Source organism: Echinops telfairi, unplaced genomic scaffold (genome assembly GCF_000313985.2).
Source record: "Echinops telfairi isolate 266 unplaced genomic scaffold, ASM31398v2 ScPeMD7_70;HRSCAF=299, whole genome shotgun sequence".
Taxonomy (NCBI): Eukaryota; Metazoa; Chordata; class Mammalia; order Afrosoricida; family Tenrecidae; genus Echinops; species Echinops telfairi.
Window position 1 is genome coordinate 32043849 of NW_022103968.1, and position 14616 is coordinate 32058464.

General features: G+C 46.4%; 2 protein-coding genes across 2 annotated transcripts in view; one reads left to right on the forward strand and one right to left on the reverse strand.

The window, feature by feature from the left end:
• Positions 1-14616, forward strand: part of PIK3AP1 (phosphoinositide-3-kinase adaptor protein 1) — a 140662-nt gene that overhangs the window by 46047 nt on the left and 79999 nt on the right. The gene's annotated exons all lie outside the window — the stretch shown is intronic.
• Positions 11671-12138, reverse strand: LOC115869972 (guanine nucleotide-binding protein G(I)/G(S)/G(O) subunit gamma-5). Its single transcript, XM_030885943.2, has one exon. It carries the CDS (start codon positions 12117-12119, stop codon positions 11913-11915), a length of 207 nt encoding a protein of 68 aa, XP_030741803.1. The 5' UTR covers positions 12120-12138; the 3' UTR covers positions 11671-11912.

Consider the following 14616-nt stretch of genomic DNA (forward strand, 5'->3'; position numbering starts at 1 on the left):
TTATACATAGTTCTTACAAATACTGTAATCAATAGCCTATGAAATGACGTAAGGGATGTACTCTACAGGTGGGTCGCCGTCTTTTTCCTCTGAAGGAGCGGGTGTAGGCAGTGGGTGCTGTTAGGCAAAAACCGCGATAGAGTGAAGCCGATAGAGTGAAGCCCTGGAAGTCGAAGTGCGAAGTGGTGAGGGTTCACTGTAGTTCACAAGCAACTGCTTTCTGCTCAGTCTTCGTGTTTATTCTGCCGACTTCTCCAGGCCATCCTCCCTCAAACTGCCCAGGTGGCTTTTCCTAAAGCCCACACGTGGAACGGTGGACCACTGGATGAAATATAGCAACCTAACGATCACATTTCTTTTTTCCCCTTAACATGACATGTCCCAGCTCCCCACCACCTCTCTCCCTGGCCCCTGGTGATGTCTTCAATTTTATACCAGCAATGTATTTATGTATTTTGGTGAGCAGTGCATGCCTTGAACCGTGTCTACTCACCCCGTCTGAAACGGATCGAGGTGGGGCTCCAAGGCGCACGCGCATGGGTGAAGGTTGCCAGATCCCAGGCTACCTAGGCTCTGACTCTCCCTTTCCCCTCCTCCCACCCCGTTGGCTGTCCTACTCCATAGTCGGTTTTAGGGCATGCTGGCCTTTCTCAAGACCAGCCTCAGTGTCCAAGATGCTGCCAGCCTTCTCACTCTCTCTATTCACAATGGCCCCACAACCCAATACATTCCCCCCCCCCCCAGATCATTGGAACTTTTGCCTCTTTCCTGCTGAGAGAGGAAGTGAGTTTCATCCATTTTACGAGCTTTTTGATAATCGGAAAAGGTCTTGAAGGGTCCCCTCTCCTGGCCTAAGGGGCCCGCTCTTAAATGAGGAGATTTGGAGAACTAGATTTGGCTCACGTTTGCTGTTCGTCTGCCTTCTTCCTGATGAACACACCAAGATTCTCCTACCGTTGATCTTTTCTCTGTGCTTAGTTTATTTAGATCCTCATGACCCTGCACAACTGCCAGGGCTTCAAGGACTGGGCTGTCCTGGCAAACAGGTGGCATCTCATGCATATCGTCAGTAAGCTGTAGGCAGTGCACCGCCACAGCGGGTGGGCAGTCTAACAATTCCCTTTGAAATGGGAGCAAGGAGAAGACCTCCGTCTTCCAGCTGCAAGAGAGAGGAGGCCCACCCTTGGCTGTGATCGCAGCCATGAAAGTGGTACCAGGGCAGGAGGCACATGAGGATGGTCAATGTCCTTTCTGCCTCTCTGCATGAACCAGAACAGTGAAGACCCAGAATCGGGGAGTGCTGGGAGAGATGGAAATGGGGAGTTGTTCTCTTCTGCTTAAGCTCATGACACTGGTAGATTTCTGCTTGTCAGCTTTGGTGGCTGCTGAAATGATCACCGCAAAACCATACCGGGTTATTTTAGATTTGACACTGGTCATCTAAGAAACTTAAAATTAAAAAAAGGCAAGACGTGAATAACTCACAAGCTGAATTTTGTGGCTCTTGTGGATATGTTTATTTCCAATTTTCAAAAGTCTACAGCCCTGACATGCTCAAAAAGACATCCTTTGCTTCTTTTGACCACAAAAGCCACGCACGTCTGCATCCTTACGAGGAGGCTGTGTTGGGAGATTATGATCTTGCTTACACCAAGAAACAACCAAACAAGCAAAACCAAGTGCCCAGGTGTTAGTTGCAATGCACATATTGATTAGACGCTCCAGCTGCTTACTAGAGGACACCAACCTTTTCCTCAGGTCGTTCTCCTTGCTAACTGTCAACATGGCCCATTTATCAGAGATGTCAACTCAAATGCTCTCCTAGCTGATATGACAGCATCATATGTAAGCTCATAGTTTTTTTCTTAAGGCATGCCTGTTCTCCCCCACCTGCCACTATTTTTTTTAACATAGAATGTATTTGCATATAGTATTTGGCCCTTATCTTTGCCAGTGATGTGGAAGGAAGTCAGTCTGTCTGAGTGGAGCAAATCATTTATTGATCAGCTGCTAACTGAACCATTGGCAGTGTAAGCGTGCGCACACACACACACACACCCCTTTGGACAGTGGTACAGACTGTACAATGCAGGCCTCCCTTCGGCTAGATTCGATTTCGTTAATGGGTCCAGGGCACCTGTCCGCACTGAGCTGGAGCTTAGTCTCAGCATGGGTCTCTCTCGGGGCTGGCGGCAGCCCCTCCCATTCCCCTGGAGTTGGCACCTGAGAAGAATCCAGCATATCACTCCTGGTCTAGCTCTTTTCCTACGTACATTATTGCACTTCCTATGTAAGCTGTCTCACTTCCAGGCACATGAGAACATTTGGCAACTATTAGGAACTGTCACCTCCTTGTCCCCTTGGCTAACTTGCTGGACCAGTGGAATGGGAAGGAGTGACTGAGACTCTGTAAGAACGGTGTCTCCTTTCCTTGCACAACTCCCGGCTCTCAGGGGCATTTAGCATACTATAACAGTCATTGGAGGCATCGCCGGTGGCACAGGAGCCCTGCTGCCATGGTGGTTAGGCATTAGGTTGCTTACCGCAAGGTCTGAGGTTTGAAACCACCAGCCACTCCGAGGGAGAAAGATGGGCCTTTCCAATCCCCACCTAAAGAGTTAGTCTCAGAAATTCACAAGGGTCATTCTACCCTGCTAAAGAGTTGATGTAAGCTGACATGAACTCAATGCCAATGCAGATGAGTCAGCCCTCCACTACTAGCTAAAAGGTTGGTGGTTCCAGCCCACCAGGAGGTGCCTCAGGCTAAAGACCTTGTTGAAACGGCATGATGGGATGGTAACCATTAACTAGTCGGTGGGGCCAGTTTCAGAGCAGGTTTTCTGTTGTTGTTTGTTTTGGTAAAGTTTCTAAATGGTGTCTTTTCTGCGCGTTTCATAAATCTGTGATACGCTTGTGTCATTTTCAAATACCCAGCGTCTTGCTTCATTGAAAAAAAAAGACAAAAACCGTGAGTCTCTTGGGCGGGGGTGGATATGTTAGATCTCTCTGGAGCTAGATTTATACCTCGGTCCTTGGCTCCGCGCGAGAAAGAATTCACGCCGATCGAAGTGAGTTTTATGAAGGTTAGAAGTTTCAGGTTTACACGGCACCCAAGGGGCTCCTCCCGGACATGCGTCCTGGCTGGAAGCGGCTCGGTCCTGCAAAGCGTGCCAAAGTTCCGCCGAAGCTCTCTGCGCCTAAGTTCTCTCTCCCCTGACTCTGGCTCCTGCCTTTTTAAGGATTCCACGGGGAGGCGTGGTGGACGACCCCTGATCGACCCCATTGGCTGAATTGAATTCACCTTGGCCTCGGTGGGCCAATTCAAGTTCATGCCCACCCCTGCCTACCTTTGGGAACCCTGAGCATGTGCAGTGCGCCACTCCTTTGTTTCCCCAGCTTGGCCCTCTGGGCACGCGTTAACAGACATTCCCAGCCCTTTGCTAACCTACCTAACAGATACATTTCTGATCTCTGTACTTTACTCTCTCTTACCTTTGCAGAGTTTCCATGCAGCCTTGTCACATTCACAGGGGACTCGTTTCTCTGCAGCTAGTTAGTGAATCCCGGAAATTGCAAGAGATTTGTCAGTTACATATAGCATAATCAAACAGAACCTTGTTTTATGGATTTTTAAATTTGATGCAAAATCTCCTTTTGAAAATGATCATCATTCTCTGCCTTAGTTCAGGGTTCTTAGATGGGGCAACTTCCCAGGCATGGTTCTTATGCGTAAAGCCTTGGTCTGGTTTAATGGATCCTTGCTCCAGGCTCAATCCTTGAGGCTTCAGCGGTGTCGTTGCAACCAGTCCAGGGACTAACAGCATGGTGCTAAGTGTCTAAAAACCACTCCACACGATTGTGTTAGAGCCTTGTTACAGCTTGTTTAAATGTAGTTTTTCAAAATAGGCTTTTAATGCTTATCTGAATAACTTGGATTTGCAGCTTTTTTTTTTATTTTTTTAAGGTAGATTATACCGGAGGGGTGGGGGGAGTTGTATCTAATTCTGGGTGATGGTTGCTATGGTGATGATTGAATGTAAATTTCATCTTATGTAAAACCCTGCCAAGGTTTTGATTAGAGAACCGAGGAAAGACTTGGTGTCAGCTGGTGAAGTGGCTACAAAAGCCTCTCTTAATGGGGGGAAAGAGGATGGTCGGGGCCCACCCGCTCCTCCCCAGGGGTCATGCCCACACAGGCTGACCTGGAGGCTGCTGCTGTCCTCAGGAGTCAAACAGGAGGTGAAAGAAAGGATGTGCTCTGCGTCCAGACCATGTCTTCCGGGCTGAGATGTGGCGCCAGCAAAGGTGAACAGCCACGAGCCAGTGTCACTGGGTAGCAGAGAAGGTTTTAGGGTTAAGGGAAAGGCGTTCCGGGCAGGAGGCAGGAGCTGAGAAGACTTCAGCCGTGGTTCGAACCTGGAGTCCCTTGGTCTAGCTGCAAGGGTGGGGAAGGGAAACAAGCTGCCACCCCAGTGCGGGTCACCCGATTCTGACTCACAAGGACCCTCACGGACAGAGCAGAGCAGCTCTGCCCAGCGGGTCCCCAAGGCTGTCACCCTGGAGGCCTTCTGCCGCCTCGTGGCCTTTTTGCTTCACAGCTCGGTGCTTAGAAACGGTGCCTCCAGATCTGGGAACCAACTGTAGAGAGGGTTATGATATCAAGTTGCTCTAACGCTTCGAGCACGAGCATGGAAAATCCACCTGGAGAATAGGCCTCTTACAGATAAATGACTTCTTATTCAAGATGGAAGAGTGAAGGAGTAGCTGATGTGATAATGAACAGGTGTTTACCTGGCTCTTAACTCTTTCACACTAGATGTGATAATGAACAGGTGTTTACCTGGCTCTTAACTCTTTCACACTACCTACTTAGTTCCCTGGCGTTTATGTGTTGTTGCTCTGTTAGCACATCCTCATGTCTGTGTGCATGTGTGTACATGTCCTTTTTAAAGTACCCTCCAGTGTCTGTATATGTGTTTCTATTTCTAGATTGCTCTATACTCTGTCTCTCTGGTGCTGTTGTTAGGTGCCAGGGAGTGGATTCTGACTCACCTTTGTACAATGGAATGAAACACTGCCGATCCCGCACCTGTATACCTATAGCCGAGTATATGTCTCTTACTCTATTAAAATGCAAACACACACGTAAGCATTTGCATCTTTTTCCACTAGGGTAAAAGCGGTAAGGATATCATTAGCTTTCTGAGAACCGCATCTATAGAAGCCGGGATCTTTGGTGTCTGGGCAAAATCTCTATCTGCCATTGCTCACCTGGCTAATTACAGACCAAAATAATAAAGATGCACACAGTCAGTATATGACTTGGGAGCTGGGCACAATTTTCAGTATCCCAGGTACAGTTGCTGCTACCTACCCCGTTTCCTCGAAAATAAGACAGGGTCTTATATTAATTTTTGCTCCCAAAGATGCGCTAGGTCTTATTTTCAGGGACATCTTATTTTTCCATGAAGAAGAATACAGTACACATTTATTGTTGAACAACAAAAAAGGAAATTTATTACCTGTATACGGTACGGTAGGAGTTGTCATCACAAACCAGCATAACCAGACAAACTGTGAATCCTACAGTATCAAGAATTTCTTGTTGCTACCATTATTTCCATTTACAACAATCTGTGGTACATTTACTTGCACTTCCTGTCTTCTCGGCTGCGCTGCAGCCAACAGTGGGCTGCGTGGCGGCGCCCGCTGCTACGGTCCAGAGTTATGGTAGCTTCGGGGGGCCTTATTATTGGGGTGGCCTTATTTTTGGGGGGATGCCTTATATTTCAGCGAGAGGCAAAACTGTAAGTAGGTCTTATTTTGGGGGGATGTCTTACTTCTGATGAAACACGGTGTGTACTGAGTAAAATTTGGAAGGAACTGAATTTGTCTTTGGATGAACTTCTAGCTCTTTTTCTTTTTGCCTTCTCTATTATGACCCACCTGCGTGGCAGCCTTCTGGTTCAGCACCTTCATGCCTTGTCGTTCACCCTCATTGAGCCCTCTTTGTACTCAGCTGTGTGTCCTAGGCCCCAGGACTGCCCTCCCAAGCTTAGTCAAAATCCTCTCTTTGATGGCTGTTATCAGCAGAACCTCAGAAGTAATTGGATTCCTGGTCATTCATTAATGGTCATCCTTGAAAACTTGTCTGCTGGGGCACCACAGGCTATGGTCTTGAACCTTTCTGTTTAATTATTCTCTGACTTTGTGGGATACAGCACTCCTATATCAAACTGTAGATGGATAACATTTAAAAAAATCTTTTTATTGGGGGCTCGTACAACTCTTAGCACCATCCATCCATCCATTGTGTCAAGCACATTTGTACATTTGTTGCCATCATCCTTTTCAAAACATTTTCTTTCGACTTGAGCCCTTGGTATCAGCTTCTTTATTTTTCCCCCCTCCCCTATCCTCTCCCCGAATGACCCTTGATAATGTATAAATTATTATTATGTTTTCATGTCTTATACTGACCGCTGCCTCCCTTCTCCCACTTTTCTGTATCCATCCCCCTGGGAGGGGCTTATATGTAGATCCTTGTGAACATTTTGTTTTTAGGTGACCGAGTAGTTATTAAACTGAGTGGCAGGAACATTATTCAAAGTTACCTCGATCTACTTCGATAGGGATGGTTCTGAGTTCTGCTCATAGGTCCATAAAAGCATTGTAACTAGTACAGAACGGCAGAAATCCACCCTGACACCAGCTGGTGAAAACAGACGGCTGGATTTACAGTTGACTCCTGGTTTAATAAAGCAATCACCTGAGATGTTGCCACTAAAAAGGCGATCGCACACGTAAGCTACTTTAATAAAACACAGCTCCCAGAGCCTGGCATTTCTCAATTTCACATATTCTACCCAGAATGCTGCTCCATTCTGGGTACCATTCTTCTTCTTATTTTTTTTTTAAGGAGAAAACTAATCAACAAGATTATATCCAGAGAAGGTCTAACCAGGGTATTGGGAGGACGAGACGGTGCCGTGTTCTGGAGTGCAGCAACAGGGAGAACTCAGTTTGTCGTGAGGTTCCTGGGTGCGCAGGGGTGGCGGGCATCACAGTGGAGTTCTGCATCCTTTCCATCCCAAGTGACTAGTGGCGGCCAATGAGCGCATGGCATTGAGCGAAGGAAAGGGTTCATGGTCCATGCTTGTGTGTGGCGGGGAGGGGATAGTTTCCTCTTTCTTCTCTGGACCTTGTGTCTGCAGTGACGTTTGAGCTGCCACAGCCGTCTTGCCACTAGCTGATGATGCGAGGGTAAATACATGGAAAGAACCTGGGTCTTGATGTCACCAAACCTGTACATCGGGGAATCCTCAAACTTGCCCAAACTCAGGACATGCTACGCCTTTGTTGTTGAAAGCATGTCGAGTTGGCAGCAGAACACATTTCAGCTAGCTCCGGAAGGCTGGAAAGGGTGGGCATTCACAGGTCACTTGACATGCCCACCAGCAGAATGAACTTATTAAAGAAGAGAACAATCCTTACTGTAAGCATTCCAATAGAGTTGACTAGCATTAAACAAACAAAAAAAATCCTTTCCAGAGTGGAATTTTGCACCAAATGATTCTTAAGGCTCTGGTAATCTTACAATTCAAAAATTGTTCTCACTAAAGTAGGGATTACTCTGAAGTTGAACTTTGCCTCAGAGAATTTGCAGTATCCATAATGCGATAACTCAGATGAAACTTTTATTAGCAGGATGTGGAGGTACTGAGGTTTTGTGCATGGGAGCCTACCAGCTACTCGGTGCCTGTTTTATACGCATGGCCACTCCTCATCCTCGACAGGCATCTTTGTGTTGGTGTCTCCAGGTTGGCCAGGCTGTTGAACGTTGATCAACATGGAAAGAGACTTGTGATTTCTGGACTTACAAGACCCAACACAGAGACTGCAGTCAGGGAGAGGACAACAGAACAAGCAGGGTCTTGTGGACTCTTCGTGAGAAGGGGGCGGAGGCGGGGTGGGTAGGTGGCTGGTGGTAGTAATCCACATCAGGTTGCTGAGCTGAAGAGAAAGAACAGCTTGGGGCCTGCTTAACCTGTGCGCCTTTCAAAAACATGGAACTGATTCAACTGTTTGTACGTAGATATTCATGCACATTGATTTTGGTCTTCAAGTGGTACATCCATTTTCTTTTTCTCAGTTGTACTCCCCATTGACATAAACTCACCGCTGCCCAAGGTTCCTGTCTAATCCCTCAAGTTGCCTTATCACTTGGTCCTCTATTTGAAAACATCAAACACCCCCCATGGCCATCGAGTCGATGCTGACCCTTAGCAACTCTCTATAGGACAGGGTGGAACTGCCCCTGTGAGTTTCTGCGACTGTGAAAACCTTTTTTCTTTTCAAATAGTTTTCTTGGCACTTAATCCACATATCACACAATTCAGCATATCAATCCTTTCAAGACGGGTTGTACAATCATCACCACAATCAATTTTAGTAAATTCCCCCTTCCACCATGGTTAAATCGCTTTTAAAATGAGTCGTGTAATCAACATCAGTTCTAGTGCTCCATCCCACCGTCCACATTGCTTACTCCCCCACCCCCTCCCTATCTCCTATACCCCCTACATCCCCTGTAAATCCTTGGATCAGTTCTTATCTCTATGCCTCTACTGTGCTTCATAAACTGGAAAACCCAACAGAAACAGTAAAAAACAGGAACAAAGCAAAGTGGTCAGGATAAAATAATAATAATAATACAGAGATAAACATTGCAAATAATGAATAAGAAAGAAAAGTTCACCATGACTATTTAAAAGACCAGGGAGGGAGGAAATTTTGTCATGAAGCAAGCAAGAAATACTTGCATTTAGTACAATTTTAAATTGGGTTAAGAGAGGGGTCAACTGGCCCAAGTATCCAGTTCTACCCACTATAATCACAATAACAGCGATCTGTATCTGGCACTAAGGCTGTGTGAGACCCTTCCTGTGGCTAGAGGGGATCTGCCAGCTGCTTAATCTGACTAGAGACTCTGTAGACGGTTGGGGCTCCCACTCTTCTCCATACCCTGCTACAGATTGGGCATTCATAATTTGGGCTCTGATACCTTTCCCTTTGTCATATTTGAATTTCATTACTGTTATCTTTGGATCACACAAGCTGCTGTGCTTCTTCGGTGTGTGCTTATCTCCTCACTTAGATGGCTGTTTGAATACAAGCCTTTAAGACCCTACACACTATTCCGATTGATAGCCAGGCACCATCTGCTTTCTTCACCACCCTTTGCTGTAGCACCTTATCTTCAGTGATCATTACATGAGGGTGAGTATTGAGCAGGGCCATATTTTCAGAATAACTCTTCTTGGATTGGGGTTAGAGTTCAGTGGGGGCCCAGACTCCATCGGCTTGGCCCTGCACAACTCAGGGTTACTCTGGTGGTCATATTATGGCAATTTCAAACCCCATAAGACCAATTAACCCCCCAACAGCAACAACAAAAGACAAACACACAAATAATAACAAGCAACCTAAAGGCAGGAAAACAAAAGCCCATATAAACAGAAAAGAATGATATACCCCCTGGGGTATAAGGCCCCTGCACTTGTAACATCATCCATGTTTCCCATGACACATCACTCTGGACACTGTAGTGAGGAGTCTCTGCCACCACAGTTCCACTCTGAGTCGCAACCCGTAAGATGTTGCTCCACACAGTTCAGCTTTGGAAACTTCCTGGATCAGTTCTTCCAAGTTCAAATCTTTGTCCAAAAGATCAGAACCTGTCATGTTGCTGTGCAGGGGAAGCATCGGTGTACTAAATATATGGTGGTCCCTATCGATTAAACTCCCACCAAACGGCAAGTTCCCCCTAAGGTTCAATGACTACTGCCACAGGTCTGGGATTGCCCCTCTGCCCTTCTTCTCCCATCTGAATACTCCAGCCCTCAGGCCAAGGGTGCAGGCAGCTGTGAGGCAAGGCTCAGTTCTTTCTGCCAGGCCTCTATGTTAAGCCCTTCTGGTGAGACTTTACATGAGCTGAAAGCCCCGTCTTTCTCCCTTGGAGCAGCTGGTAGTTTCAAGCGACTGACCCTGCAATTTGTAACCACTCTGCCATCAGGGCTCTGTGGTCCCATGTAGATCCTTCGTGTTGTTTGGTTTTAAGAAGACTTCAGGGGATGGCTTTGGTTTAAGGTTTCAGGTTATTTCAGGGTAGGAGTTCCCAAGGGTTCAGAAAGTCTGAAGTCTATGGGAATTTCAGTTTCTGCTTTGGATTCCTCCTTTTAATCAGGATACTTTTAGAGAAGCATTGATCCGAATGCTTAGTAATGGTAGCTGGGCACCATCCAGTTCTTTTGGTCTCAGGCCAGAAAAGGCAGTTGTCCTTGGAGGCAATTAACCACACCTTTTATCTCCTCCGATTCCTGGCTCTCCTGCTTTCTCTCGCTCCAGGTAAACAGAGATCATTTGTTGTACCCTGCTTGGCTGCTTGTAAGCCTTTTAGCCATGCTCCTTTTTGACAGACTTCTTCCTCTATAGCTCCTATTATATAAGAAGTATTTTTCATTGTCAAAGGTCAGTTATCTCGCTATGCTGGTGAAAGCTGCATACATAGCCCTGCATTCTGATTTGTCACTCCAGCAGGGTATTTGCAAACACTCCCATTCTCCCTGCTGCACTTCCAAGGATCATTGGGATGGATTTTCGTGGTTTCTATAATTTTAAATAAAGCAATGGCGAGAGTGCTATTTTGTTCGCACATTCACGGCTCATTCAGAAGGTGTGCCCTCGTGCCGGGTATCCTATATTAAAAATAGCCACATGGGGAATTGGAGAGACATGTTTGCACATGGTTCAGGGGACTTGGGGGTGGTTGATAGGGAGGGAAAGGGGTTTTCAGGAGTAAACAATGAAGGTGGGAGGGGGAAGGGAGCATTAGAACTGACTGTGCTTGCACAACTCATTTTATCTATCTCATCATTTAATTAATTAACTTGTTTATTTGAACAACTCATTTTATAGGCGATTTAATCATGGTGGTGGTGGGGATGTTCTAAAATTGATGGGGTAATGATGGTTCAATTCTTCTTGATATGATTGACCGAGTGAATGATTGAATTGTGTGATATGTAAAGTATGTGCCAATAAAACTGTTGGAAAGAAAAAAAGATCAAAGGGACTGTGTATTTGTGCTTGTTGATGTTGCTGGTGCCCCGAGTCAGTTTTGACTGCTAACAACCCCTGATGGCAGAGCTGAACTGTTCCATTGGGTTTCCTGGGCCGTGATCTCTACCAGAGCAGAGTGCCGGTCCCTCTCTGTGGAGCACTGGTGAGTTTTCACCACTGGCCTTTTGGTTAGCAGCTGAGTGCTTAACTATTGTCCCACCAGGACTTCTAGCCAAGCCAAGCCCATTGCCACCAAGTTGATTCTGACTCGTAGCAACCTTGTTGGACAGAACACAGCTGCCCCATTTGATTTCTGAGACTGTAAATCTTTATGGGAACAGGTGGCCTCCTTTTTCTCCCTAGGAGTCATTGGTGAGTTTGAACCTCTGACCTTAAACAGTTGGTAGTTCAATGTGTAACCCATTACATCACCAGGGCACCTTCAGGGTTTCCACGTTAGCATTTACTTGTCAAGGCCAGGGGGCTCACGGAGTATCAGAACTAGACAGCATCCCACAAATCAAATCCCATTGTTTCTTTTTTTTTTTTTTTTTGTATTAAGTTTATTTTATTATATGCAGATGCCAGTGTATATAAAACAACCCTTGTGAAATAGAAATTCATGAAAATTCAGAGAGGTAGATGTTAAGGACTGACAAAAGTAGAAGTTTGTATAGTATGGCACATGTAACTGTGAAGACAAGCTTTTGTACAAGTTCAAATTTAGCTCTCCTTGAATATTCACTGGTTCATGAGAAGTGGCTTAGGAAACCTTTGAAAGATTCATCTTACTACAAAAATGAACAGACTTTCTGGGGTCTAAAGGGATTTGTACTCGAAGATACTCCAGTCAGCAGTGGGTCATGTTGAGCATTCTGCAGACAAAACTGTTTCAAATCTGCAGCTGCCTGGGAAACTTTCACACGGTTGAGCCCGGCCTCCAGCCGGAGCTGCTGAACCACTTTCTTCATGGCGGCGACACTGGAAGAGCCAGACATGGCGAGCAAGAGGGCGAGGAGACGTTCCCCATTGTTTCTTTATGCAGAGACTGCCGAAGCTCTGGAAAGAGGCCTACTACAGAGAATACCTGGGACCTGGGAAGGGAAGAGATTCACCTGAGGTTGAGTGGTAAAAGGTAGATAATAAATGAATGGTTGACCTGTAGGAGGATGCCCAGGTTTTACTTAAGGGCACAGATTTTTTGAGAATTTGGATTTGTAAGAGCAATCATGATTTGTTTTTAAATGGATGCATGGGCTGAATGTAAACAAGAGCCAAACAAAAGTGGCAATAAGAGACTCATTACTTAGATGGTGAACATTTTTTGTGTGTAATGGAAGCAGAAGATGACTCCACCAGCATTTCTCCCCAGAGATGGAATCCTCTGCCCTGTACACTGGGCATATCTGGTGCCAGGTTGGTTCAGTATGCACCTTCTTCTGGCTTGGAGGACCAGTGGCTGGAAAAAAAAAAAAAGCAGCAGCCGAATCCAGAAATTATTCACACAGAGCGGGTAGTTGGACTGTTGGACTGCTTTGAGAGTTTGTTTTCTCATCCAAAGAGCCCTGGATCTTGTTTTAGATGGAAAGGCCCAGCTTTGAGTTCAACCAATTCTTTTACTGTTCAACCTCAGGCTGAAACAGGGCAACTCAACTGTTGGATTTTAGTTCGAAGGCAGAAAGCTAACATGCCCTGGAATGGCGCTAACTGGGAGCGGCAGTAAGCAACTCTGTGAGGTTGTTAATTATTAAAGGAAAATCAATACTTTTCCCATTTGTTTTTGACTCTTTTTCAGTGAGACAAATTGAAGGTCATTTATCCAAAGACAAAAATACAGAAATCCCAACGGGTGAATTTGGTGATGCTCTGGGAAAGGGGTGGGTGGGAGGAAGGCTTCTGAGAAATTAGTGGGAGAGCTTGCTAACTAGTTTGTCTGGGGCGGCATTTCTTGTTGCTTCTGCTTGTAACTGCTACCACACCACGGAGGTCAGCAAGGTTAGGAGAGGCCTGAGCCAGATCAACTGGGGCCTTGAAAACAGTCACAATTCACTGCCATCGGTTCATAGCTCGGAGACCTGCAACTACCTCAGGTCACAGCCAGCCCAGCCATGGACTGTCTCCAGGAAGATGCTGGGGCCGGAGTTTAGAAAGTATCTAGGCAATGACCACTATCAGAAAAACATGTTTTTCAGTGTCTTAGGGGGAAAAGAGTTAAAGCGGCAAGCAAAAAAAAAAAAATCTCCAAATAGGTGCTCAGACTGTGCAAATCGCAGCAGAGAGCCAAGTCCCTCAGAGTCCAGAGATGGGGGGGCAGGCTTCTTGGCAACGCCTCCCTTCATGGCAAGCAGTGGTCTCCCAGCTGGCAGAGGATGTGCTAGAGAACTCTGCAGATGGACCTCAGCCAGCAGCAGCGGGGCAAGGGGCTGTGACTGTAGGAGGATGCCCCTCCAGGAACTAACCTCACAGGGAAAGTCCCGTGCCCTTTCATTTGTAGATAAGCTGGTTTGCTTATTTGAATTGTGTTATTGCCAAGCTGCTATCCTTTCAGCCTCGTGGTCCATACCCCACGGAACTCAAACGCAAGTGTGAGCAGTGTGCGCTGGTCTCGTGTCCTAATTACTAGTAGAAATACTGTGTTATTAACAGTGATAATAGCCCTAGAAGTGGCAGTTGCCTTTACTCTTTGGGGCATTAAATACTTGTAAGATGTAGTGTTTGACAACGTTTTATAATCGACCTTTACAAATGAGGGTAATTAGGCTTTGAGGGCTTGTGTAACTTGTCCAAGCTCCTAGGTGGTAGAGCTGGGATGCAACCCAGATTACCTGACCTCCAACCCCCGTGCTTTTAAATATTGGTGTATGCCATTGAATCAATTTTAACTCATAGTGACCCAATCCGACAGAGACCTGCCCCATAGGGCTTCCTAATGACGAACTCTTTATGGGAGCAAATTACTCGGCCTTTGCTTCCACTGAGAGTGGATTGGGACTGGTGACTTTTGGGTTAGTGGCTGTATTTTTAACCATTGTGCTACAAGGGCTCCTGTGTTCTTAGTATTGCCATGTATTTGGAAATCTTGAGAAGGCCTTAAATTAGTGCTGCACTCCGAAATCCACCATGGCAATTGACCATGCTCCCCATGGCTGCTCCCAGCCCATGTCCGAGCCTGGTAGGGCACGGCGGCAGACAAAGACAGGAGACTTCTCAAGGGGCTGGCTTCCGTGTCCTGACTCCCGACAGACTGGCAAACTCTGCCTTTGACAGCAGTGGCCGAGGACGCTGCTGCTTACTTAGCCTTCTCCCTCTTCATCAGGATCAGACAGTCTGATGGCTCTCCCAGCCTTCTCCTTCCCGTTTTCTCTCCCAGGCGTTTCTCCCCAATAAAATCCTTTGCCAGTTTAATCCCGTGTTAGCATTTGCTGCTCAGCAGACCTGGGTATACAGTACACCATGCAGGACTCCTCAGGGCCGCTTGGATCAGCCTGCTAGATA